General features: G+C 37.6%; 1 protein-coding gene across 2 annotated transcripts in view; it reads right to left on the bottom strand.

The window, feature by feature from the left end:
* The window catches only part of MAD1L1 (mitotic arrest deficient 1 like 1), an 872,812-nt gene that overhangs the window by 217,870 nt on the left and 629,594 nt on the right, over positions 1 to 25,348 (bottom strand). For both annotated transcript variants that reach the window (XM_052000199.1, XM_052000207.1), the window contains exon 17: positions 2,559 to 2,749. In XM_052000199.1, coding sequence (XP_051856159.1) covers positions 2,559 to 2,749 — 191 coding nt within the window. The remainder of the gene's footprint in view (positions 1 to 2,558; positions 2,750 to 25,348) is intronic.

Genomic DNA, 25,348 nt, shown 5'->3' with positions numbered 1-25,348 from the left:
TAAACCTTTTTTTTTGGAAAACTATTAGAGTACCTAAAAGTATCTCATTTCATTTCATTTCATTTCAATCCTGGGCCTGAAGTACCAGAGAGGCCTATAACATCAAAGAAGAGAGCTTAGCTTCCTAATCATTAGTATTATTCATTGGCCCCTGCCCTCATTCAGCTCATCACTGGAAAGAGAGGGAAATAAAATAGGAACTTCTTAACCTTGAGTTGCTCTTTAGCCCCTTCACACCCTGCTGCCATGGTATGGTAGGTAGGCTCCTTGGTATACAAGAAAGTCTCGTACCAAAGCTTGGATAATTCAAGGGCTAGTTGCATTGTTGAGATGAAGAAGAAAAGAACTCCCACTTATACTTTAAATGGTAGGGAGCATTGGCTAGGGCATCTGGGTGCAGATCATTGGCCCAGCACTAGCATAGTCCTCTAGTTTAGCTGGCCTGGAGTAATACATTTTTAATGATGTCTTGTTATGATTTTGATCTGAACAAGAGAGGGAATTCAGAAGCCCTAAGTCTGGCTGTGATGGGCAGAAAGGGCTTGGCAACCCGGAACTTCAACTTGAACAGTGCCAAGTGATACAAGCCAAAGCTTGATTTTTGTATAGAGAATATATCAAATAATTCAACCACATACAGAAGCTGAGATGCAATATAGATTTCAAAAGATCCTACTCACATACTTCCTCACAATAACCCACTCCAAACTTTCACAGTCCTTACTACCAAACCAATTCTTCTCTTGTCTCTAATCATTTCAAATGCTACCTTGTTGGTGAATCCTCCCCCTGATTCCACCCATCAGTAATTTAGCCTTTCTTGGACCTCAAAAAGGCTATATCCTTGTACTTCTTAAATGAGCTTCTCATGTACCATTTTGTACTTATGTGATTTGGAGCTAGAAATACTAGCCTGGTGGTATCTACTGCTTTGGAGATGCTACTTGACAGAAGGTGGACATACTATAAGAGTAATATAGTTTCTGAGAAAGAACAAACTAACTATACAGCATGGAACAGTTGTGATCTGTCAGTGGATGGAGTGTCTGTGCAAATGAAATCTCAGTACTTCAAGTACTAAAATAAATAAGGGCTTTAGTGAAGTATCACATATACCCAATAGAATGTAAACTCCATGAGTTAGGAAACATATCTAAACTTTGCATCTCTCCAAGAATACTTTACATTGCTTTCTATACAGAATGTGTTTAATAAATATTTATTGGACTGAATTGAACCGAGTTGAAGCTGGGAGTTCTCATCTACCTTCGATTAAAAGTCTGATTCCTATGAATAATTATGACATGACAGTGACCTCAGTTCTTGAAAGCTATACAAGTTTCCAGGATAGACTCAGATGGGAGACCTGCCTAGGCTAGCACCTGCCTAACTAAGATCAGACAAATTCATCATATGGTTAACTGTGGGCTGAAGAATTTTTTAGAAGCAGACACACTTAAAAACTACTCATGAAGTAAAGGAGGAGATGTGACCTGCATCAGTCTAGGGAGCAAGTATGCCAAATAAATGACCAATCCCTTCAGTACCAAAGTGCTTTCTGTATGCTTTTAATTTACTCCAATGCTCTGTAGCACCAACTCTTTAACACAGCAGCTCACCAGAGCTAGGGATAGCCACTCCCTGGAGTCACAAAGTCCATTCCCAATCCCAATTCCCAATGTGATACTCAAGATAGATATCATAGTCTAAGGGGGGATGGGGGGGAGAACAACTTTCAACTATATTGCTGATTTAAAAGACTCTCTAGCCATACTATTGGAACCATATTCAACTCCTGAAATGCTTCATTCCCCTAAAATAATCTCTGCCCAGAAACCAGAGTATCCAAACCAAGCATCTAAATATGCACAATTCCATTAGGTTAAAAAATATCTTCACCAAAAGAAAACCAAATAATGTTCTTGGGAATTTTTTTTAAGGAGTAACAGAATAATCCTTTGGATAGTTTATTGCTGAATGAATATCAACCTTTTCTTTTTCTGGGTAACTTTTACAATCCTTCCAAACTTTTTGGTCAAGTAATAGCATTTTAAGCTAATTTCAGTGTTCAGAACTCACCAGGTGACCAGGTCACTAGATTACAGTTATCAGCTATCATCACTTGAGTGGGCCTATGTAGAAAAGATAAGCAAAAGCAACAGTGGATATGGATACTGGGCAGGCAGAACATATATCACCCTGGAGGAGAATCAATTGCCTGCTAAGAAATGGGAGGAAACTGAGTGAAGATATTCCACTAGACAAGAAACTAAGAGAAGCGAGAGGAGCATGAACAGGGGTCCTTTGGGTACTGGTGCATAGATAAAATGAGTATACTTGGCTAGGTGGAAAAGGCAGGCACTTTCTAATTTATTTATTTACTTGGTAGCACTCTGTATTCAGAACCTGGGGACATCCTCAGCAGAAAGGTACTCATTTATCAAGGGCTAATGATTTGATTTCACCTACCAATTAGAATGGAAAGCACATGTCATCAGCTTTATCAAAGATTAACAGCAGAGAAGTGGGGAGGTTTTGAAATAGAAATAGAAACTTACCTTAAAGATGAGACAGTCTGATTTGTGCTCTGCATACACAGAGGTAAGGCGGTACTGGTTCTCTGTGGTGAAATCTATCCGGTAGCCTGTCAGGGTATAGCAGACCTTACGGAATTCTTGGATCTTGGTCTGGAAAACTTCCTTTAAGCGTTGATTTCTCAGTTCAGAACTTTCCAACTTCTTCTTCAGATCTACAAATTTAGAACGTATGAGACAGGACTGGATCAAGAAGGTTTATGGCTGAGAACGGTTTGGTTTCTCCAGACAGCTCTAGGCCAGGAGGCGGGAAGCCTGGGTTCCAGGCCTGGGATTATCAATCACTTGTTCTGAGGTCATTTTATCCCTTTAAGCTTTGGTTTTCTCATCTTTAAAGTTTAAAATTATAAAATTTTATATTGGGTAAGGATGTAAGTGAATGACTGTCACTGACAGTTTAACTTAGGCCCAGCAAAGATGCTTTGTGTGTCATCCTAATATATCAACAGTACTGTTCAGGACTGCTAACCTATGAAGGAAGGATTCAATTCTCATTAGCAAGAGAGGAATTCCAAGTTCGAGCTAATTTCATGCTAAAATTTCTACTTTTAAAAATACATATCAGACTTAGAGACTAGATGTCAGCCTGACCTAGAGCTGCTTCTCTGATTTCTGCTAGTATCATCAAAGGGGATGATTTTGTGGTTACTGCAGACTGATCTCAGTCAAAAGCCATCTTGCTGAATTAACACATGAAAGTAGGGTAGGCAAGCATGGATTCCAACACATACTGGGCAGCAGATTTCAAGAAGGCAAGCCAAAAGAGAAGAGACTGACTTGAATTAAAGCTGAAACATCTGGCTCTGGAACTTGGCTAAATGTTTTTGGAATTAAACTTTTCAGTCTTTAGTTTCTTCCTATTCCTATTCCTCCTATTCCTCCTAGAGTGAGAATAGTAATAATTTTGTTACTGATCTTATATGGTTGTAAAGATTAAATAAGATAATGCATACACACAGGTCTTTGAAAAAATGTTAAGTATGAAATTTGGATTGTCCTTTTGATCCAGTTTTTTCCATTATCAATGAAATCAATGGTAACAAGGTGTCAGCCTAACTAACGTTTATAAGTGGAGTGAGGCAGTATATTATATAGGCAAAGCATCCTATTATTTTGGAAAGTTTAGAAGTATAAGAATGGAGTTTTTTGTATGCATTGTTGATAATGTATATGCTTTATAAATAATAGGTATTACACACATATGGGTTGTTCCTAGTCTGGAGAAATATTCTACAAGGAATTCTTTCTGCCAACAAGCCATCTGATTTTATAGCTACATGTGGGGAAAGCCTCACTGGGATGGAAATAGTGAGAGGAGATCTGAAAGCTACCCCAGAGAAAGTAAGGACTACTCAGATTGCAGTAGTCTCTTTCTCTATTGAAGGGTCCGGGTCTAAAAGAGAGACACTGATACACCAGGCACACTCAGCATGTTTTATTGCTGTGAAGGGAGCTGCCAGCTGCAGGAATCCATCAAGAGGATACACAACAATTACCATGAATCTTTCACCCAAGGTGCCTTCCAAGTAATTAAACCTCGATTTATCCCCCCATTAATTAGCGCAACTGGATTTACTTAAACACACTGAAGATGCCTCCCAAATCAACCTGCTTTATCAACAGCACTGTCCAGGACTGCCAAACTGCTATCTCATGTTCAATCACACCGGAGTGTCCCTTCCTCGTGGCAGCTGGGATTTCCTATTTGGAAGTCCGTTGCCATGGAAGGCTATATATAAGTATCAGCCAAGGTGCAGGATATACTCTATGAGAATAAGATGAATACAGTCCTCAAAATATTACATCTTAGTGTCCCTAAAGCTGCTCTAAGCACAGGGCACATTCTGGTCAACACAGCTGGCGAGGTCCTATTATCCACAGCCTTGATAAGAGAGGAGGCCAGAGGATATATAGGGTCACCACTATGGGCCGTTATCCAGAGGACGGATTGGGTACATCCATCTCTATCTCTTTGCATCATAGCCTCTTGGTCTCAGTTTCTCCATCTATAGAGTGAGGTGACTGCACTAGGTGACATTTCAGGTCCACCCAGTCCTAAAGCTACGATGCTATGACATCATGATGCTACATAAACACATCAATTTTGCAAGTTTTTGAAATGTTTCATATCAACTACCTAATCCTTTCAACAGTCCTGTGGGCTCAGGAGGGGAGGGATAAATGCTTATGTGCTGAAGTGGGAAGAATCCTAGACTTGAAGTCAAAGGCTCTGTATTCAAATCTCATCTTTGGCACTTCTTGCCTATGTCTTTCAACTTTCTCAGCCTTACAAAATGAGGAAGTTGGGATAGTTTGTAAGGGCTCTTCCAGTTCTGTGTTTGTGGGTCTATCACTTATTAAAAGTCCTTTACTTACACTCCTGTCTAGTTCAGTGATGAGCTCTCTTGTGGAAATTCTTAACCTTTCTGAGTATTTTAGACCCTTCTGATAGACAGGTAAAACCTATAGATAATCCTTTTTCAGAATAAAGTCTTCAAATAATTGAAGGGAATACTAAATTTCATTTAGAGGTCATTTAGGAGGATAGAGAGTGGATAGTCAGGAACACCTAAAGGTCAAATCTGGTTTCAGATACTTATTAGCTATGTGATCTTGGGTTACAGAGGTTTTTAAGATATAAAATCAGCTCCTGAGAACCATCCTATATCTATCTATCTATCTATCTATATATCTATATATATATATATACACACACACACACACACATAATTACATAACAGCATAAGACAGTGCATATAATATACACTAGACCGGATAACAAAATTTATATCTTGTATCAGGAAAGAGAAATATCAATGTGAATTGATGTAGTCAGTATTGGGCTTTGAAAATCATGCATATTTTGATGAATGAGAAAGCATTTCAGGGAAATAAAATTCATTTGTAATTAGAAGCATTGTTTACATGAATATAATGTATTAGATTTCAACTCAAGTCCCACTCTGCTACCTTGTTTTAGCACAGAAGTGACCCTGGATTTCTGAGGGTTACCTTAAAAGCTTCTCTAGGCTTTAGTATATTTCAGTGTTTGATTTAAGGACTATACAAGGTAAAACTAGAAAAGCTTGACCCAGAATACTGGCCACTAAGTAATAAAATTTTTTTGAGTATAATATATTAAATTATTTACTAATGTATGGAGGATGGTGTCATCTGTGTCACTAGAAAGAACTCCTATACCTGTAAAATCATAAATACTTGAAGTCATATATAGGAGTCTTTAAAAATGTAATTATTTAAGTAGATTAAAGCTATCCCTTGTAGTTTCATCTTCATTTTCAATTTGCATCCCAAACTTGTTCTTCAGAGCTACTACAGAGAGAACCCATATCCCAGGCAGAATAAGCAGAAATTCTGAATTAGTGAAGGTGGAATGAATGAGATTATACAGGACTATGAGTTTTTCTTCTTCCCTGATACCCATGGAATCACATGTTATGTCAAACAGTGCTGTGAGAAGATAAATGATACTCTCTAAAACCTCATTCGTTGGCCTTGAGAGTCTCACTGCTCAAGTTTCCTTCACTTGTGTGAGAAGAGCAGACATTTGTGTACCACCTGCCTACCTGACCACCTGCCCTCCTCTTCTTGGCCTCCCCAATCATCACATTGGTTCCCAAAAAGTCTTTCTAGACATTGTTATTCTGCGGCCAAAATGCCTCTCCATCATGGCCTCTGGCTCAGGGCCCTTGATTAATCGAGTAATCAGACTACAAAATCAAAAGGTTAATTGGCAGCTCTGACCCCAATATTCTTCCTGGCTTCTCTCAGCCATGCAGTCCTAAGATGGAACTGTTAAAAGGATAAAAACCTATGTGCAAAAGTAAAAATTCACTGACCACATCTCAGAGGTAATATTTCACCACTGTCAGAGATTGCATTGCCTTTAATATATCTCAGATGTCCAATGGGGGAAAAATTAAATTTTGGTAATAAATGCAGTCTGACCTTGGAAAAGTAAATATCCCCCTTTTCCCATGGATATAAAAATGCTATCATTTATGCATTTCATAAACTCTTCAAGTAGATGGGGCCCAAGTTTATGAACTGGTTCAATGTCTGTATAGAAATTGAATCTCCCAGCTAGTTTCTTAGCAGACCAGAACTAGGATGGCACTTTAGTTTCTGCATGTGGAAAGGACACTAAAAGATAGGCAAGAACAACTTCTGTAAGAGAGACCACGCAAATTCTGATGTTACTATTTCATCACTCGTCAGGGTTTTCAGGGGAAGCAAGTCACTGCTCCTCACTGTGCCCTGACCCTAAAAGCAGAGCATCCTATTCTAAGATAATGAGACAAATGTACATTTTTGAGGTTTTTGTTCCTAAGCCAAGGAACTTATGACACAACACCATGAATAGGCACAATAATGCCATGTCTTTCTTAGGAAAAAGTTGTATGAGAATTAGTGTCAACCTGACAGCGGCATTAGGTCTTTTTACTGCTAAAATCATATCACAGAATTATAAAGTCTCAGAGTTGTATCATTAAATCCATTAAAGATGAGGAAGATGAGAAATCAAGAGGGGAGGTGACCCTTGATCAAGATCACAGGGCAAGTCTGTGGTAGAAGTGGAATAAGAGCCATTGTCTCCAGATTCCTAGGCCAGTATTCCTACTGTCTCCCTAATGCAGTATTTTGCTGTCAAATTGTTTTTACCGAATGATTTAAAAAAAAAAAAAAAAAAAGGAACTTCTGTGACAAACTTTGATAGGTCACAGATATCTCAGGCAAAACAAAGCATTATCCCTGAGAGGGGGTTGGTCAGAACAAGTCAATGGAAGGAAATATAAATGTGAAGGACCTAGAAATGCAGAGATGAGTGAAGCTTCATAATGCCCCAATGAGAATGGAATAGAATGGGATAGAGTCCAGTGGTATTAAACACAAATAGAAATGGAGATCCCAACAATTACATATTGATTTAGAAAACCATATTTAAAATTACCTATGTTCCACTATATTTTGATTTATTTTGTTAAATACTTCCTAATTAAATTTTAACCTGGTTTAGATTGTTCTTAGGAGTGCTGTACGTCCTTAGGAGTCCAAATATTATTTACAGGAAGCATATGTCCCCTCTGTCCTCCTAGGCCTAAGAATGGCAAGATTTTCTTACTCTTCTCATGCTATAAGCCTTTCTCTTCCTCCTCAGCTGACTTCTTCCAGATTATCTTCTTATCTCTATGGTGAAACTTTCATATCATATCCATTTATCCACAGTAGCCAGAATTTATGGATTTTATCCATGTATTCCAAAATCAAAAGTATTCTATGGCCACATTAGAATGGGAAACTGCTTGTTCTAAGGCAATGTCCATTCTCCTTTACTAAGATACATGAATTTTCTTATATTAAAGCAATACCTCGAAGTTTAAAGGAAGTGGGGGAGATTAAGATGTTAGTAAGGATGGTATTTGTTAGGATCATAACTGATATTCTATGAATTCTAGACTACATGAGTATGGACTACTGAGGGAATATCCATATAAATCATTTTGGTAAAAGAACAAAGAAGCAAGGTATGGGAGGAACTTGTTAATCCTAGAAGCCATTTTAGAAGATGAATTTATTGGGAATTTCTCCGGCCTGCTGTGTGGAGACTATCCAATTTTAAATGAACATATTTTGTCTATAGAAAGTAGAGACAGGGAGAAGAAGCAATGCCAAAAGAAGACTGAAAGAATCCAAGTCTTGAATTTAAGCTCTATTGACTTATCACTTAAAGGTAGATAGGAGCCTTTGGTCCAGGATTGGAGAGATCAGCCAGGCAGTTAATAAGCATTTATTAAACAACTACTATGGGCCAAATACTCTGCTAAATACTGGCAATACAAAGAAAGGTAAAAGATAATCCCTGCCTTCAAGGAGCTCACAATCGAATGAGGAAGAAAATAAGCAAACAAATATGTACAAATAAGCTCTATGAAGGAGAAATAGAAAACAGTTAAGAGGAAAGGCACTAGAATCTAGAAAGATGGGAAAAGGCACATTGTAGAAGGTGAGATTTTAGTTGGGACTTAAAGGAAGCCAGGAAAACTGAGAGGTGGAGAAGAAGAAGCAGTGTTCCAGGCATAGGGGAAATGCCTGGAGGCATTTATGAATATGGCCAGAACCAAGAGATGGAATGTTTTGTTCCTAGACTGGAAAAGAAGCCAGTGTCTTTAGATCAAAGAGTACATGAAGGCTCTAAGGTGAAAGGAAAGGTAGAGGAGGGCTAGATTATGAAGGCTAGGGAATATGAATTCCAGATCTTGAAAGGAGATTGAAGGAGGTACAGCTTCTAAGAGAAATATAGCCGTAATACTGAGGCCCCCAGACTTTAGAAGTGCTATTGTTCTAACAATTTGTTGGTCAATGATCCTAAAGTCTCCTGGTTTTGAGAATATTATAGTATAATCCTAAAAATTTTACTGACTGATAGATAACATGTTGTTCTCTGATAACAGGGTTTCTGAGAGATACTCCTCAGTTTTACCACTAAGCCATAAAATATATGCTCAGTGACATGAAGAATCAGATCTCTCTGTCTTCCTATAAATTTGTCTTCTTGCTCCTAGTTCTTTGCTAAATCCTTTTGGAATTTAGCCTGCTTCGACTGGCATTACAATTATAATAAACTTTGTCCCTTGACTTGAAGATGGGTTCAAACCTGCAAATTCTTTTGAAACACCTCACACCATCGGTCTGTGATCCCAACTTTTGGGTGTCTTCTTTTGAACCTCAACAAGATCACTATGTTTTAAACAGCATTAGGCAAAGAAGCCACTAAAATGCAAGTCCAGGGCTAGATGACCATTATATTCCTTTTGTGAACCACCTGTCTGTCAAAATCAAAAGGGAAAAATAAAAGCTAGAGAAAAGATATTTGGATAGACAGGAGGATAAGGCATTGGGCTAACATATATTAAAACTAGCCAGCATTTAATGAAAATGGCTGAAGAAGCAAATCTATGGGGGGAAAAAATCACTTTAATATGGGATAGAAAAAAAGTCAATGCTTTTGAATTATCGACTTCCTTGTTAAGATATTATGCTTCCCATTTCAAATTTCTTGTATTTCAATCACTTACATAAACTTTAATGAATAATTTACATGTTGGTTTGAATTAAATAAATAAAAGATGGGTTTTTGCACATTTAAAATGTCACTGCTTTCCACTTGGTTGCTTTCAAGCAGCCAGAGTTTCAGAGGAGGTGGGAACCTGATGCTAGAAGGGCCAGGGTTGTCTTTCTGCTTGAATCAGGAAATTAAAAGGATGTAGAGGCGTGGGCGTGGCTGAACTCCTGGGTGAGAAATACAGATCTAAAGCCAGAAATTGAATGGGACAGCCTATTCATGGCGAGTCTCCTAGATGTCAGTTAATCCAAAAACATTTACAAAGTCCCTCTTGGATGTTAGACCAAACTGAGCATAACGAACCAAGGCATTGGGAAATATTGCCTAGCTACTGCCGTATTAGCATGACCCCAGGTTAAGGAGAATAGAAAACTGGTTTCCCCTATTTGCAATAAAGGTGCTTCCCATTTCTTATTGTGTCCTTCATTCAATGCTGCCAAAAACAAAACAAACAACTTTACTTTTATCTATTCATATAATTGTTTCTATCAGTGTCCAAACATATGAAGTGTTCATATGTTAAGCATTTGTCATATATAGGTATAAATGTACGTATTTGTATAGTCAAAACACAGTCTTATGTCAATCTCCTTTAAGAAACAGTAACAAAGAATGTCTTAATGGGCTTTCTTTGCCCAAATGGACATTCAGAATCAGGTTTGATTTTAAAGCACTTGGGGAAGTAGCATGGGAGGCAATAACAAAGATACACAGGCTATCTATGAAATATCAGTTCATACTCCCTTTGCAAGACTAAATTTCCCAAAAAGAAAAATGGTTTCATTTTCATCTTTTTATTCTTGACATTAAGTATCAAGACTAGAACCACAGAAGGGCTTAATAAATGCTTGTTGAGTTGAAAAACCACAAGCAATAAGTGGTCTTCTTACTAGCAGAGCCCTGAATATTTAAGCCTGTAAATTAGATCTATCAACATGGCAGAGCAAGATAGTTAAATCCGGAAAGCTTGGCAATGGATGCTTAATATAGTATAATTTAAAAAAAAAGATCAATGAGGATATTGTGCTCTAAATTCTGAGATAGTGCATATAGCATAAGGTTTTAAGTTACAGTAGAGATCATGGGATCTTTCTTGTTTGTGGAGATTTTGGTTGGATAGATCTCAGGAGGTTTTAAGTCTATGCCACAGTTGACTCAAAGCTTCCTCCATAACAAAAAACATCAGAGGTTACATCCAGTCCAACCTTTATCTGAGCAAGAACTCCCTTTTCAACATCCCTCAACTTGCATTGAAAGACCTAGAATGATAAAGAACTCACTCATTTGGATAGACCTAAGGGGCACAGTGGATAGAATGTTGGGGCTGGAGCTAGAAAGAACTGAATTCAAACCTAGGCCCTGACACTTACAAACTGTGTGATCCTGGGCAAGTCACTTAATCCTGTTGTCTCAGTTTCCTCCTATGTAAAATGAACTAGGTTGATTTCAGAAAAGCCTGGAAAGACTTACATAAACAGATGTGAAGTGAAGTGAGCAGAACCAGGAGAACCATTTACACAGTAACAAGAAGATTATGTGATGATCAATTCTGATGAACTTCGCTCTTTTCAATAATGAGGTGATTTAAGACAATTTCAATAGACTTAGGATGGAAAATGCCATTTTTATCCAGAGAGAACTATGAAGACTGAATGTGGATCAAAGCTTTTTTTTTTTCACCTTTTTGTTGTTCTTTGTTTTGTTGTTTATTTTTTCTTTTCTCATGTTTTTTTCTCTTGACCTGATTTTTTTTTTTTTTTTTGGTCTCACAGCAGGATGATTATGGGATTATGTTTAGAAATATTGCATATGTTTAACCTATATCAGATTACTTGTTGTCTTGGAAAGTGGAGGGAGGGGCAGGAGAGGAAGAAAAATTAGGAACACAAGGTTTTATAAAGGTGAATATTGAAAACTATCTTTGTATGTATTGGAAGAATAAAATACCATTAAAAAAAAAAAAGGTTTCTGAGATCAGTATCAAGGACAACTAGACTTCTCAGTAACCCCAGAAAAGTGTTCTTCTATGAAGGGTAACTTGATGGAAGCCAGCCCTAGAGAACTAGCTAAAAGGACCTCGGGACTCTTATCCCACTTCTGCTAGGTCCTAGACAGTTTTTCTAGGTCTCAAATTTCATCTACAATATGAGGGGGTTGAGCTAGATGAGCTATCAAAAGTCCTCATACCTCTATGATTCTAAGTGGAAGGTGAGAAATAAAAAGGAGAGCCAATAGAAAAGAAGAATCAGAGCATTAATTCAAAAAATTATTTTTAGTATCAAGTACTTCAAAAGTCATAAGTCATATTAATGTTTATAAATAATGATAGAAATTAAAAGAAAAGTGATCAAGGGCATAAAAACAGGAGCACAGAATTCTGAGCTAATGCTCAGCTTAACAAAACTGGGACATACCTAATTACAGCCCAGATACCACAGATTTAAGGTTCAGAATCTGACCATCTACTCTTTGTATTACAGGAACCATATCTGGGGAGAGCAGGGTAAGTTCCTTTTGGCTGCTTTAATTTTGGTAATTATACTGCTAATTAGCATATTAGAATTTGTTGAGGGTCAGAAGGGACTTCAGGAACCATCTAATTTACTAGGAAGCTTACCTGACTTGCCCTGGATCACCTGGCTAGTGATTGCAGAGGTGGGACCAAAATCACTGTTTCCTGACTCCAAATTCATCACTTCTGTTAGTCTACTCCCTCAGTAGGATTTTGTTAGAAATAAAAAATGATTGTGTCAGCATGACTATCAGACTTTTGGGGCTGGGAATTTGGCAAATGGAAGGGAAAGGGTTTGAATCTTTTGGTTACAATGAGACTTGGGAAGACCATTCCAATAGACTTGTAATGGAAAAAGCCATTTGCATCTAGAGGATTATGAGGAAGCATAGTACCTTTTTTGTTTGTTTTGGTTTTTTTTTTCTTTTTCATGATTTTTTCCCTTTTTGTCTGATTTTTCTTGCAGAACATGACAAATATGTTTTAAAGAACTGTATATATTTAACCTTTATCAACTTATTTGCTGTCTCGGGGAAGGGGAAGGTAAAAAAGGGAAGGAGAAAAATTTGGAACACAAAATCTTACAAAAAATGAATATTGAAATGAGATGATTTAGGCCAGTTCCAATGGTCTTGTGATGAAGAGATTCATCTGCATCCAGAGAGAGGATTGTGGGGACTGAGTGTAGATCACAACATAGTATTCTTATTCTTTTTATTGTTGTTTGCCTGCATTTTTTTTCTCATTTTGTTCTTTTTAGATCTGATTTTTGTTGTGCAGCATGATAATTGGGGAAATGTGTATAGAAGACTTGTATGTTTAACATATATTGAAATATTTGCCTCTAAGGGAGGGGGTGGGAAGAAGGGAGGGAAAAAATTGGAATACAAGATTTTGCAAGGGTGAATGTTGAAAATTATCTATACATATGTTTTCAAAATTAAAAAAAATTAAATGAATGATGAAAACTATCTTCACATATATTTGGAAAAAATGAAATACCATTGAAAATTTTTTTAAAAGCACGCGTTGAGATTTGGGAATTAGTCTAAAAAACCCCCATCTGTGACCTTATTAGCATCTATAATGCTTTAATTCCATACACTTTCCTTAACAACTCTAATTTTTTCAGGCTTGAAAAAAGCTAGAGATTCTAGTGCCAGTGCCTGGCAAACAACAGATGCTTACTAAATGCTTCTTGACTTGAGTTGAAATACCCACCACACTGTGTTTCTGATTCCTGATAAATATTGCCATCTGTTTGTCTTTCTCTGTTTCCAACATCCAACCTGCTTTCACTTGACCATGTATCAAAGACAGGATTCTTAGTTATCTCTGAGCTGTTTCTTCTCAGACTTCAGAATATATCTTCACCTGACATCTGTCCCACTCCCACCCAACCTTCCTTATAACCCACTGCATAATCTCTGATTCCATCACATTGACCGCTTTGCCACTGTTCAAACAGGATACAGCATGTTCCAACTCTGGGAATTTTTCCTGACTATCCCTCCTCCCTGTAATGCTTGCTTTCCTCATCTTTACCTTTTGGCTTCCTTCAAGTTCCAGATAAAATCTCCCATGTCTATAGGAAGCTTCTCTCAGCCCTTCTGAATTCTAAGGCTTTTCTTTGTTGACTGTTTCCAACTGATTCTGTATATAACTAGTTTACATGTTGTCAAGCCTATTAGATTGTGAACTTCTTGAGAGCACAGATTTTTGTATGCATTCCCAGTACAACTGTGCAATTCTCATTGCCCAGTAGCTAGCACACAGTAGGCACTTAATGAATATCTATTGATTGGCTGACTCATCCTGTCTCCTCTTCTTTCTTTTAAACAGATAAAGTATTTTTTTTTAAAATTGTGTTGTATTAGATAAAGGCTTGTGGGAGAAGAGGGCAGTTTTACCCCTGAGAAAAAAGACATCATGATAAAGGAGCATTTATGACCATAGATCTCTAGAGATACAATTCGTAAGTTGAAATTTATAGAATAGTTTTATACTGGAAGCAAACATGGAATGTCTGAGAGACAAAGAGAGATGAACACACACACACATACAGAGAACCTCTCTCTCAGAAAGACAGAGAGATACAGAGACAGAGACAGAGAGATAGTGAGACAGAAGAGAAAATGAGAGACAGAGAGAGAAAGAGAGAGATGAACAAAGCTTTCTCAACCCCAACTTTATTCTACTCATAACTTACAGAATGAAGCCTGATTGGTCAGCAGTCCCAAACTGTGCCTTCATTTTACAAAAATTGCATGTTCTTCAGCTATTCCAATGCATCAATTTCCTTCTTATCAGTTCTCTGTCAAGAGGGCAGGAGGAAAGTCAGAGGGTAGAAAAGGTCTTTCCATCTCCATTTTTCTAATTCATTTTAAAATGAAGTCACTCACACTGGGGACAGCAGGCCCCCAGTGCCTAGCAACTCACTAAAAGCATGACCACAGTTCCACCATTTTTTAATCGAACAATGTGACTATTAATGGACACTTTGAAATAGTGGTTCCCACTTCTGGTTCCTCTAAGAGATAAAGGAAAAAAAGAGAAGGAAGGAGGAAATAAGGACATTTCTCTGTCCTCCACTCTCTCCCTTCCAAAAAAAAAAAACATTTTATTCTTTAGTGCTGAGCTCATATAGACAATACAAAAAACAGATATGTATTTAAAGACTAAAATCTGTCTTGAAAGGGCAGCTTATAATGCAGCTTTCCATCATTTTGATACAAGGATCTATGTTGCAAAAGGTAATTGGCTTTAAATGCATAATAAAAGGTGGAAAGGTGCATGATTTCATCTGGGCCTAAAAATGAAGGAATAGTGAATTGGGAATAATATAAAACTTCAGCTTTACAGGAGAACATATAGAATGGAAACATCCCTAGTTGGGGACAAATTTCCCAATGTCCTTTTCTCCTACCCATGCCTATTCTTGCTATAGTTGATAAAAGGTGCTACAGAAACATATGTTGGACTGGCTGGAACTTTGAAATAAATGCAATTTGTCCGAAAACAAATAGTGGTTAACTGATGAAATAAGGACATTGCAGCAATACTGGCAGTGACATTCAGCAAAAATAAAAAAGGGGATTGTTCTATCGCTTCATTTAGACTAGCATTAAGCTAAACTAGACAAGTAGATATAATTGGAGAAGCAAAGAGATTGAAGGGAGAACAGAGGGAGTAAAAAAGGAAGACCCAGAAAAGAGAGAGAGAGAGAGAGAGAGAGAGAGAGAGAGAGAGATGGAGAGAGAGATGGAGAGAGAGATGAGAGAGAGAGAGAGAGAGAGAGAGAGAGAGAGAGAGAGAGAGAGACGGAGAAAGAGGGAGAAAGAGAAGGAGGAGAGAGAGGAAAGAGAGAGATGGAGAGAGAGGAGAGAGAGAGAGAGAGAGAGAGAGAGAGAGAGGGAGAAAAAGGAGGAGAGAGAAAGAAGAGAGAGAAAAAGAGAGGGATGGAGAGAGAGATGGAGAGAGAGAGAGAGAGAGAGAGAGAGAGAGAGATGGAGAGAGAGAGATGGAGAAAGAGGAGAAAGAGAAGGAGGAGGAGAGAGAGGAAAGAGAGAGATGAGAGAGAGAGAGAGGAGAGAGAGAGAGAGAGAAGGAGGAGAGAGAAAGAAGAGAGAGAGAAAGAGAGGGATGGAGAGAGAGAGATGGAGAAAGAGGAAGAGAGAGAAGGAGGAGAGAGAGAGAGACAGAGAAAGAGAGAAAGAAAATGAATCTGTCCAAAAATTGAATGGTCAAACCATTAGAGAGGTTGTCAGTCTAAGCCCTTATCTCTTCTCTCCTTTTAGTAGTCTGAAGCAATCTTTGAAATTTTCCTTTGGGGACTCAGGACAGACTCATTTTTCTTTCTGAAAATGAACAAAATACACTAAACTAATGTTGTTATTTGTAAGCTTTTTCCTCCCTCAAGGATCAATATTTCACTATACTAAAAAACAAAAACAAAACAAAACAAAACTACTTTACTCCTTAGCATGAATCACAATCAGCTTTGTTTTCCAACTTGGCACACTCATAATCTTCAATAAGAAGCAAACTGACCAGTTTAAAAGAATCTGGGTTTTGAAAGAAATTAAGAATGCTTGAAACTGATACATTCAGCATGAATAGGCCATCCTGCTTCTAAACCAAATAGCACCAGAACTATCAAACCACAATAGACACAATACAGGGAAGGCCTAAATTTAGTTCATTTGATCCTTCTGTTTTCATAGGAGCTAAGGATTCTTTTATTATTATTATTATTGTTAAAGCTTTTTTATTTTCAAAACACATGCATGGATAATTTTTCAACACTGATCCTTTCATAGCCTTGTGTTCCAAATTTTCTCCTCCTTCCCCCAACTTCTCCCCTAGATGGCAAGTAATCCAATATATGTTATACATGTTAAAATGTATGTTAAATCCAATATATGTAAACATATTTGCACGATTATTTTGCAGCACAAGATCAGATCAAAAGGAAAGAAAATGAGTAAGAAAACAAAATGCAAATGAACAACAACAAAAAGAGTGAGAATATAATGTTGTGATCCACATTCAGTTCCCATAGACCTCTCTCTGTGTAGATGGCTCTCTTTATCACAAGATCATTGTAACTGTTATCAATCATCTCATTGCTGGAAAGAGTCACATCCATCAGAATTGATTATCATAGAATACTGATGTTGCCATGTACAGTGATCTCCTGGTTCTGCTCATTTCACGTAAGTCTCTCTCTTAGCCTCTCTAAAATCATCCTGAGTATTCTTTTAAACTCATGTAGCAAGAACAGACATTTTGACTCTTGAACATGGATGTCTCAATTCAACTGCAAAATGCAATTCAACAGCATTCTCCCTTATTTAACCCATGTGTTATGAATGTCCTATTTCTTTGGGTGACCATTCTTAGACAATCCATGACTTTATCTTTCTTTCTTTTTTTTAAAAAAAATACTAGCTTTTTATTTTTCCAAATACAAGCAAAAATAGTTTTCAACATTCATTCACCTTTGCAAAATCTTGTGTTCCAAAATTTTCTCTCTCCTTCCTTCCCCCTCCCCCAGATAATAAGCAAATCAATATGGGTTAAAACATGTGCGATTCTTCTAAACATTATTTCCATGTTTGTCACACTGAAGATGAAAAATCAAATCAAAAGGGAGAAAAAAAAAAGAGAGAGAGAAAATAAGCAAACTACAACATCCCTTCTCCCCAAAAGTGAAAAGATTATGCTTTGATCCACATTCAGTCTCCATAGTTCTTTCTCTGGATAGCTCTTTCCATCACAAACATGACTATTTTTCACTGAATTCCTTATTTTCTTTCCAGGCTGCACTACTGACTCTCCACAAGATTCCATCATGGGGAGGAGATGATCACTGATATTTGCCAGTTACCATGAGAAGTACTTTTTACAAATCTTATATCATTTGATCCTCCAAACAGCTCAGCAAAGTAGATGCTGTTTGTCAGAAATCATTTCACCCTGGAAATTCACTCCAACTTAGTCCACTCACAATGAAAGTACCCTCTAACACTGCACTTTCTCTCTCTGACTGGTTTGCTCCTCTTAGAACCTCTATTTCAAGGAGGTGGCTCTGGACAGCTATATTTCATTTTTCTCCAGATGGTACATTCTTGATTATTGAAAGGCTTTCTCTACCACCATCTCATCTTTATCCACTCTACCCCTCACAACTTTTCAGATCACTTTTTTATGTGATCACTTTTTATGCTCCCTGCCAGAATATAAGTTCCTTGAGAACAAGGGATTGTCTTTCTTTCAGCTTGTTTTTGTCTTCCCAGCATTTGGCACAGTTCCTTGCACATAGTAAATAGTTAATAAGTGCTTGTTGACTTTATTTGTCTGTATCATATAATGTGGCACTTCACAACGGCTTCTTTTTCTCCTTAAATACTAAACTAATACTAATTCAGCTTGCTTCTCTAGCTAGGTAGTAGGGATCCTGAAGGCAGATCCATGCAGTCTATTTTTCTTTTATCTCCTACATCATTTAGTATGTTAGACCTCAAATGTGCCTTCACTACCGCAAGGCAATCCTTTTATTCCTCTTGGACTAATTCTACCACACTATTTGTAGTGGTTATTCCAAGTTCATTCTCAAACTCTTAATACCATCCTCACTTCTGCTTCAAGAGAATTCTCTTCCTACTCTACTGAGGAAATCAAGGCTATTTGCTATAAGCTCTCTCAGATCCCTTGCTCCAAAATCTGAAGCCTCCTTATCTCTTTGCTTTTACTCTAATCTTGGAAATCGAAAGAGCTCTTATTTCCTTGGATGTTCTTTCTATATGTTATTCTAATTTCTCCCTCCCTTTCCCTATCTGTTCCAATCTCCTTTGGAAACTTGCTCCAGTGATCGCTGCCTTCCTTCCTGTCCCATCTACTCCTCTCTCATCTTCCATCTCTATTTGCTTGTTTCCTTTTTAACTACCTACAAATAAACTAAGGTCTTCTCCATTCTTAACAAATGCTCTTAACCCTTGTAATAATCCTATATTTCTCCTCACCTTCACTGCCACAATCTATATTTAGAAAGGGCAATCTATATTTATTACTTCCACTTTCTCAAACCCTAACAAACTGGTTTTGAACCCCACCACTTAACTGAAACTACTCATCTCTAAAAGGCTGCCAATCATTTCTTAGCTGTTAAATCAATTGCTGTTTCTCAACTTGACCTTTCCACTCTACTAGCCACCCTTTCCCTTTGGGAACTCATTTTTTCCATGACTCCATGACTATGACCTTTCGTGAGTCTCCTCCTATCTATAAGACTGTTTTTTTCAATATCTGTCGCCAGCTCATCCATTTCCTTTTATTAAGTTTGTGTGTTCCCCAAGGCACTGTCTCAGATTTTCTTCTCTTATATCTTGACCCTCTCTCCCCCTTGGTGACCTCTTCTGTTGCAATGGGTTCTGTTATCTCTTCATTAAAGATTTCAAAATCTATATATCTTGTCCTAACCTCTTTCCAATCTTGCATTGCCAACCACTTGATGGATATCTCCTTCCTGAAAGTCTAATGAGCATTTCAAATCAATTATGTCAAAAACCGAATTTAACATCTCCCTACTTACAACTCGTTCCTTTTAAAAAATTTACTATTTTTTCCTAATTACACATAAAAACAATTTTAACATTCTTTTTTTTTCTCAAATTCTGACTTTCAAATTCTCTCCCTTCCTCTCCTTACCCCCTCACTGAGAAGGCATAGGTTATACATGTGAAATTATGCAAAACACATTTCCATGTAAGTTATGTTGTAAGATAAAAACATAGACCAAAAAAAAAAAAAAAAAAGAATCCCAAAAAATATAAAGAAAAAAATTTTGTTTTTGAATACAGGAAAGATTAATTTTACATTCTTGCAAGAATTGGTGAATAGACACACCTTTGAAACTCCAAAGGCTAGCATTTTATTTCCTCTCCTGAAGCACAGAATCCCTCCCCCAATTCTGCATTAATTGAATGTTACAGAAGTTACAGGACATGAATCTCCACTCCTCATTACATAGTCCCCCCCCCCCCAAAAAAAGTGTCTGATCTGCATTCAGGCTCTCCAAGTTATTTTTCTGGAGATAAGTACCTTTCATCATACAGTTTTCAGAATTTTCTTAGCTCATTGAATTGCTAAGAATTGCTAAGATATTCATAGTAGATCATCATACACTATTGTTGTTATGGTGTACAATGTCCTCCTGGTTCTGCTTGTTTTACTTTGCCTCAGGTCATGTAGGTCTTTCCAGGTTTTTCTGAGAGCATCCAGCTCATCATTTCTTATAGCACAATAGTATTCCATGACAACAATGTACAACTTGTTCAGCCATGCCCCAATTCATGAATACAGCCTTAATTGCCAATTTTTGCCACCAGTAAAAGAGTTGCCATAAGTACTTTTGTATATACAGATCCCTTTTCTTTTTGCTCTTTAATGCTGTGGGATAAAAACCTAATAGTGGTATTGCTTGGTTAAAGGTTCTACATGATTTTATAATCCTTTGAGCATTGTTCTAAATTGTTATAACTTTACCAGCAGTGTTTTAGTTTTAATTAGTTTTAATTTGCCCACGTATCCTCCAACTTTTGCCATTTTCCTTTTCTTTCATATTAGCTAATCTGATAGATGTGGGGTCAACCCATTCCTTTGACAAAGTTCTCTATTCTGTTGAAAGAATCACTATACTGCTAAGTCAATTCCAGTCATCCTCATCTCTTCCCCCATCATCTCCATTCAATCACTTGCCAGGTCTTGTTAATTCTACCTTCAAAACAGTTCTCACAACTGTCTCTTTACCTCAACTAGTTCAGCCCTCGTTACCTCTCTGCTGGATTATTACAATAGTCTTTCCGTTGGCCTTTCTGTCTTCAGGTTTTTGTTTTTCTGTTCTGTCCAAGTTCCCAAAATCACAATTCTTAATTAGGAGCAGACTAGCCATGTCATTCCCTTGCTCAAAACCCTTCGACAGCCTCCTATGTCTAGGAAAAAAAACCACAGATATCATAAACTGTTGCCCCATGTCTGTTCCAATCTACCTGTTCAGCTTTATTTCATGTTGCCCTTCTTCATATAATTGATATTCCAATCAAATTGGACTATTTCCTCAAATTCAGCATGCCCTTTTCCTTCCATATAGTTGCATGAGCAATAACACATTCCTGGAAAGTATTGTCTCATCGCCTCTGTCTTTCAAAATCCCCTTCTTTCAAGGCTTGATTCAGATGTCGTGTATTGCATATCACCTTTCCTCTTCCCATCCTTTTCCCCCTTCCTTCTCCAATTATTCCTTAAATGTTCCTAGAGCTCTTTGGAAGGTGTTCTCCTTTTTTTCCATCATTCCCTACCTTGTGTATGTGTAATAACCTGTCAAAAGACTGTAAGTAGGGTTCTTGATGATAGGAAATGGAGCATTCTTATCTTTGCATGTTCTATATATTATGTCTTGCATTTAACTAGTAGCTTAATGGATACCTGTTTAACTAAATTGATGAATTTTAGTTAAATTGACAAATAAGTGTTCAAGAAATAATTTCTGTTTTATGTCTCTTGTATTACAGAACTAGCCAGGCCTAAATTACATCCTCTCTTTAGCAATGCTCAAGTCATGAAGACTAAGACAAAGGTATGATTCTCTCAATACCACTAAAGATTAAAATAGTAAACAGTCTGACATTTCTAGACTCAAGTTCCAAACCCAAAGGCTTATCCACAATGAGCTCAGTAGATCCAAGGTTGCTAATGATGAAAAAGTAGCTTTTGAAAGACAGCATTTCTCAGACATAAATCAAGACTAGATCAAAAAGGGTCAGAATTCCATTGATGATCTTTATCAACAGTATTTCTTCAGAAATATCAATATTTCAAATAGAAAAGCTTTTGGCTCCTAAAGAGCTCTATTCTTCCTCCTCATCTAAAGCCCAATAATCCTTGATTGTATCTATGTCCTAGATCGTCAATGTTTTGAATCAGAAGGGGTTCCATGTCTTCATAACAGCAGAATAAATGAACCTCTTCCCATATGCTATCAGAAAATACCTAATTTTAGTTATTAGATAACTCCACATAATCACAATTTTGCCTTTCTATCCAGGGGTATGCTGGAAACAGTTTGTACTTGTTCAGAGAGCCAAATGTTAAATTTTAGCATTAACATCTTGGAAACTGGCAAACACTGAAAATCAGAGATTGATTTATTGTTTTGTTGATTGTCTAAATTTATGAAAGTGATGGGGGAAATGTTAATACAGATTAAGTTCAAAAGTGTGTCATGTATACATTTTTTTCTTCAGACAGATGGTTCTTAAACATCTATCAGAATATCCTTACTTCTATACTGTCCTTCTGTCACACACCTAAAGACTATTTTGGCTTTTCATTTTAAAGCTAATAATAATAACTATAATAATGCTCAACATGGAATGATGAATTAGCAGTAGCTAGAAGGAGGCAAAATCCTTCCCAATCTTTTATACCAACTGTGTTTATTTACAGCATCTATAACAGTCCTCAAATCATAAATACACATAAACATCCTCCAAAATCCACAAGTAGGAACCAGACCCCAAAGTATGAACAGAGCTTTCAGGGAGGGAAGAAATACAAGAACTTACCTAACTGAACTAAGTGGAATTTCAAGCAATGCACAGTGTATTTGTGGATGAGTTATCATGGGGAAAGCACATTCAGGTTAAGATCCATATTTCCCTTCTTTTTAAAAAAAGATAATTTATTTATTTTGACTTCATTATGATTATGAGCATAAGCAGGTGGGAGCAAGATTAAGGGAGAACAAATGCTAGCCAGAATGTCCCTGGGCAGGCAAAAAATGAATAGCTGGTGAGGTCTCTGCCGTAAGGTACAGCCAAAGTTTTAAACTAATGAAGAATTGTCCTCAGAGGCAGAGGAATTTATAATGTATTCAAAGATTAAATTATAATCAAGAGCACTTTAAAATGATTCCAGTTCACTGGATAAGAGTGTTGGAAATAACTAAAAATAGAAGGCCTAATTCCACCACCCCATTTTGGTTCTCCACTTCCAGGAACACTTTGGGGAGAGAGAGACGATCACCTCTGTCAAAAAAAGCCCTAGTCAAAGGAATGTGCAGTTTTCCCCAACCAATATCTGCTTCTACCTGGCCATACAGACAGGCTAGCTCTTGGCAAGCATGTTTTCTTTGGAACTCTTACCAAGCCTTCCTAGACTTGACAGCACCCAGACCCATGACTGGGCAATGCATTGCATCAGTTTTGCTCAGCTCAAGGGCCAAAACCATGTTTTCAATGTTTGAATTATTCATGACCTGCTAACTTCTAAACTATTTCAGTTTTACATTTTTAAATATTTAATAAATAGGCATTAAATATTTATGCAATTTTATTAGAAATTGTGGAAGCTGGGCATTGCAACTCTAATTGTTAAGTTTATCACTAGGTCCTGACTGGCTATTCAGAAATGCCATGTCTAGTTTTTTAAAGAGAAAGAAATAAAAAGGGAGAACTCAGTGGATTGATGCCAAAAGTCATGACCATCCATAGAGTACTAACCCCTCTCTAAACCATAAGCTGATAAGGAGTTGGAACTTGGTCCTACTTGACCATGTAGAGTTCTTCTTGGCTAATTTTAAAGGGATCAGACAGAAGCACGGATGGTCTTTTCTTTAAGAACCACTGCCCTTCATTTCAATGGGCAAGATTGTGCAGCCTGTTCCCAAGGGGGTGAGGATGGTTGCCTGAGGAGATGCTACTGCCAAGTAGGAATGGCATTAAGACTCCTGCTCCCTTGCTTTTCCTCTTTGCAGCATGCAGGTAAGGTTTTCAAAGAGAAGGGGTCACAGGAGACTCAGTTTCCCTACCAATCTAACAAGGCAGTGGTGGTTCTGTACCACTCTTACCCAAACCTTCAGTCACTCCTTAGCATTTGACACCTCTTTAACCCTGACTGGTACAGGAGGTCCTATGTTCCTGTCTCTCTCTATTATGAGCCCATGTTACCCTGCTGCGCCGGAAATTGTATGGTTTACACAAAAGATGACACACAAGCCCTGGAATTATATGCAAATGAATAGCTCCGGTCTTCCCATCTTCCCATTACAATTCTGACTCTCAGACAACCGCATTGGGTGAGCTCAGTGCCGGCTTTCAAACAAGGGGCATCTCTGTGTTATTAACGTCTCACTCCAACAAGCAGTTTGTCACCTTTTACAAAAATGATTTGAAAAGACACCAGCAATTATACCCCACCAGATTAGTGGGTGGAAGTATCCCAGTGCAACAGCCAGGGGCTAATGTGACATAATATTCACTGGGAAAACTCCTTCCAACCAAAGGAAAATGTGGAATGAGTTAAATTCCAAATGGTTGCTCATCATTCCCATCCCATCAAAAATGCACAAATAAATAAATGAACAAATAAACAGATAGATAAATTAATTAATAGATGAAACTCCATTAAAACAACACCAATAACAATAACAAAAGCCACACAAGGTAGAAGACTCTGGAAAAAGAGATGGATCTTTTAGGGAAAACATGTGGCACCCTGAAAAAAGGAGGAAATCAGTGCAGTTGAGGAATGAACTGGGAAAAGAGAGGGTACCACTTCAAATTCCTTGGAAATGTTTCTGATATCTGGTAGTCTCAACTGTCCCTATCCTCCAAGTTAGGAGAAGATTTTGACAAGCTGCTAAAAACCAGCAATCTGCATGCTCTTGAAAAAAGCTCCTCAATGATATCTTTAGGATGAGAAAAACAATACTCTTTCATCAAATGGCTCCTAGAGGACTCAGAAAACTAATGACCTATAGGGCATCCCATCTTCAAGGGCCATCATGTCTAGAAAGTTGCCTTCAAGAAGGCCACCATAGAGTACTGGCCCCCAGCGCTAGCTGGTCTAATTAATGGGAACTAACAGGAGAGCAGAACTCAGACTGTCACTTAATGTACCCACTCAGAAGCCACTTGAGCTACCCCTAGATTTGAGACTGGAAATTGTGATAAAAGCTTAGCTAGGTCATATAAAACAGCATTGAAAGGAAATCCCCCAAACTAAACTGGCAACATTTAATTTATCAATTGTAATTTGTCCTTCTCTCACAAAGCACACACATACACACAGATAACACTGAAAACAAAATCAGAGTTGCCTGACTTTATCAGAGAAAACACTAGTCATTTTTGTATCCCATGCTAGTGACAATAGGTTCACTCTAACGGGATGGGGGAGGAGAGAGGCAAGAGACTGCTAAATGGGGAGAAAAAGAAATCTTGGGCACTAGTACAAGACTGCTGCTAGAACGTCTGCCAGATAAGATGGAGGGGAGAGAGGGAGACTACTGGAGAAAAAGCAGGGTGGGAAAGAGGAACAGCTCATTCTCACCATCTGGTGGTTTGCTTTTGTGACTAATTATTCTTGCTAACTAGCTCTTATTATTTCTATAATGATGGAGGCCTGAAAATGCTGTCAGTGCCATCTAAATTTGTTGAATACAGGCAAGGTCCAGATCATTCATCCTAGTTATGGCTCTGCTTTCATAGGAAGGGAGCTAAGTAATCTCTAAAGCAACATATAAAACAACATATGAGT

This window comes from Antechinus flavipes, chromosome 1 (assembly GCF_016432865.1).
Source record: "Antechinus flavipes isolate AdamAnt ecotype Samford, QLD, Australia chromosome 1, AdamAnt_v2, whole genome shotgun sequence".
Lineage (NCBI taxonomy): Eukaryota > Metazoa > Chordata > Mammalia > Dasyuromorphia > Dasyuridae > Antechinus > Antechinus flavipes.
Note: the sequence above shows the minus strand (reverse complement) of the source record. Positions and strands in the feature narration are given on the sequence as shown.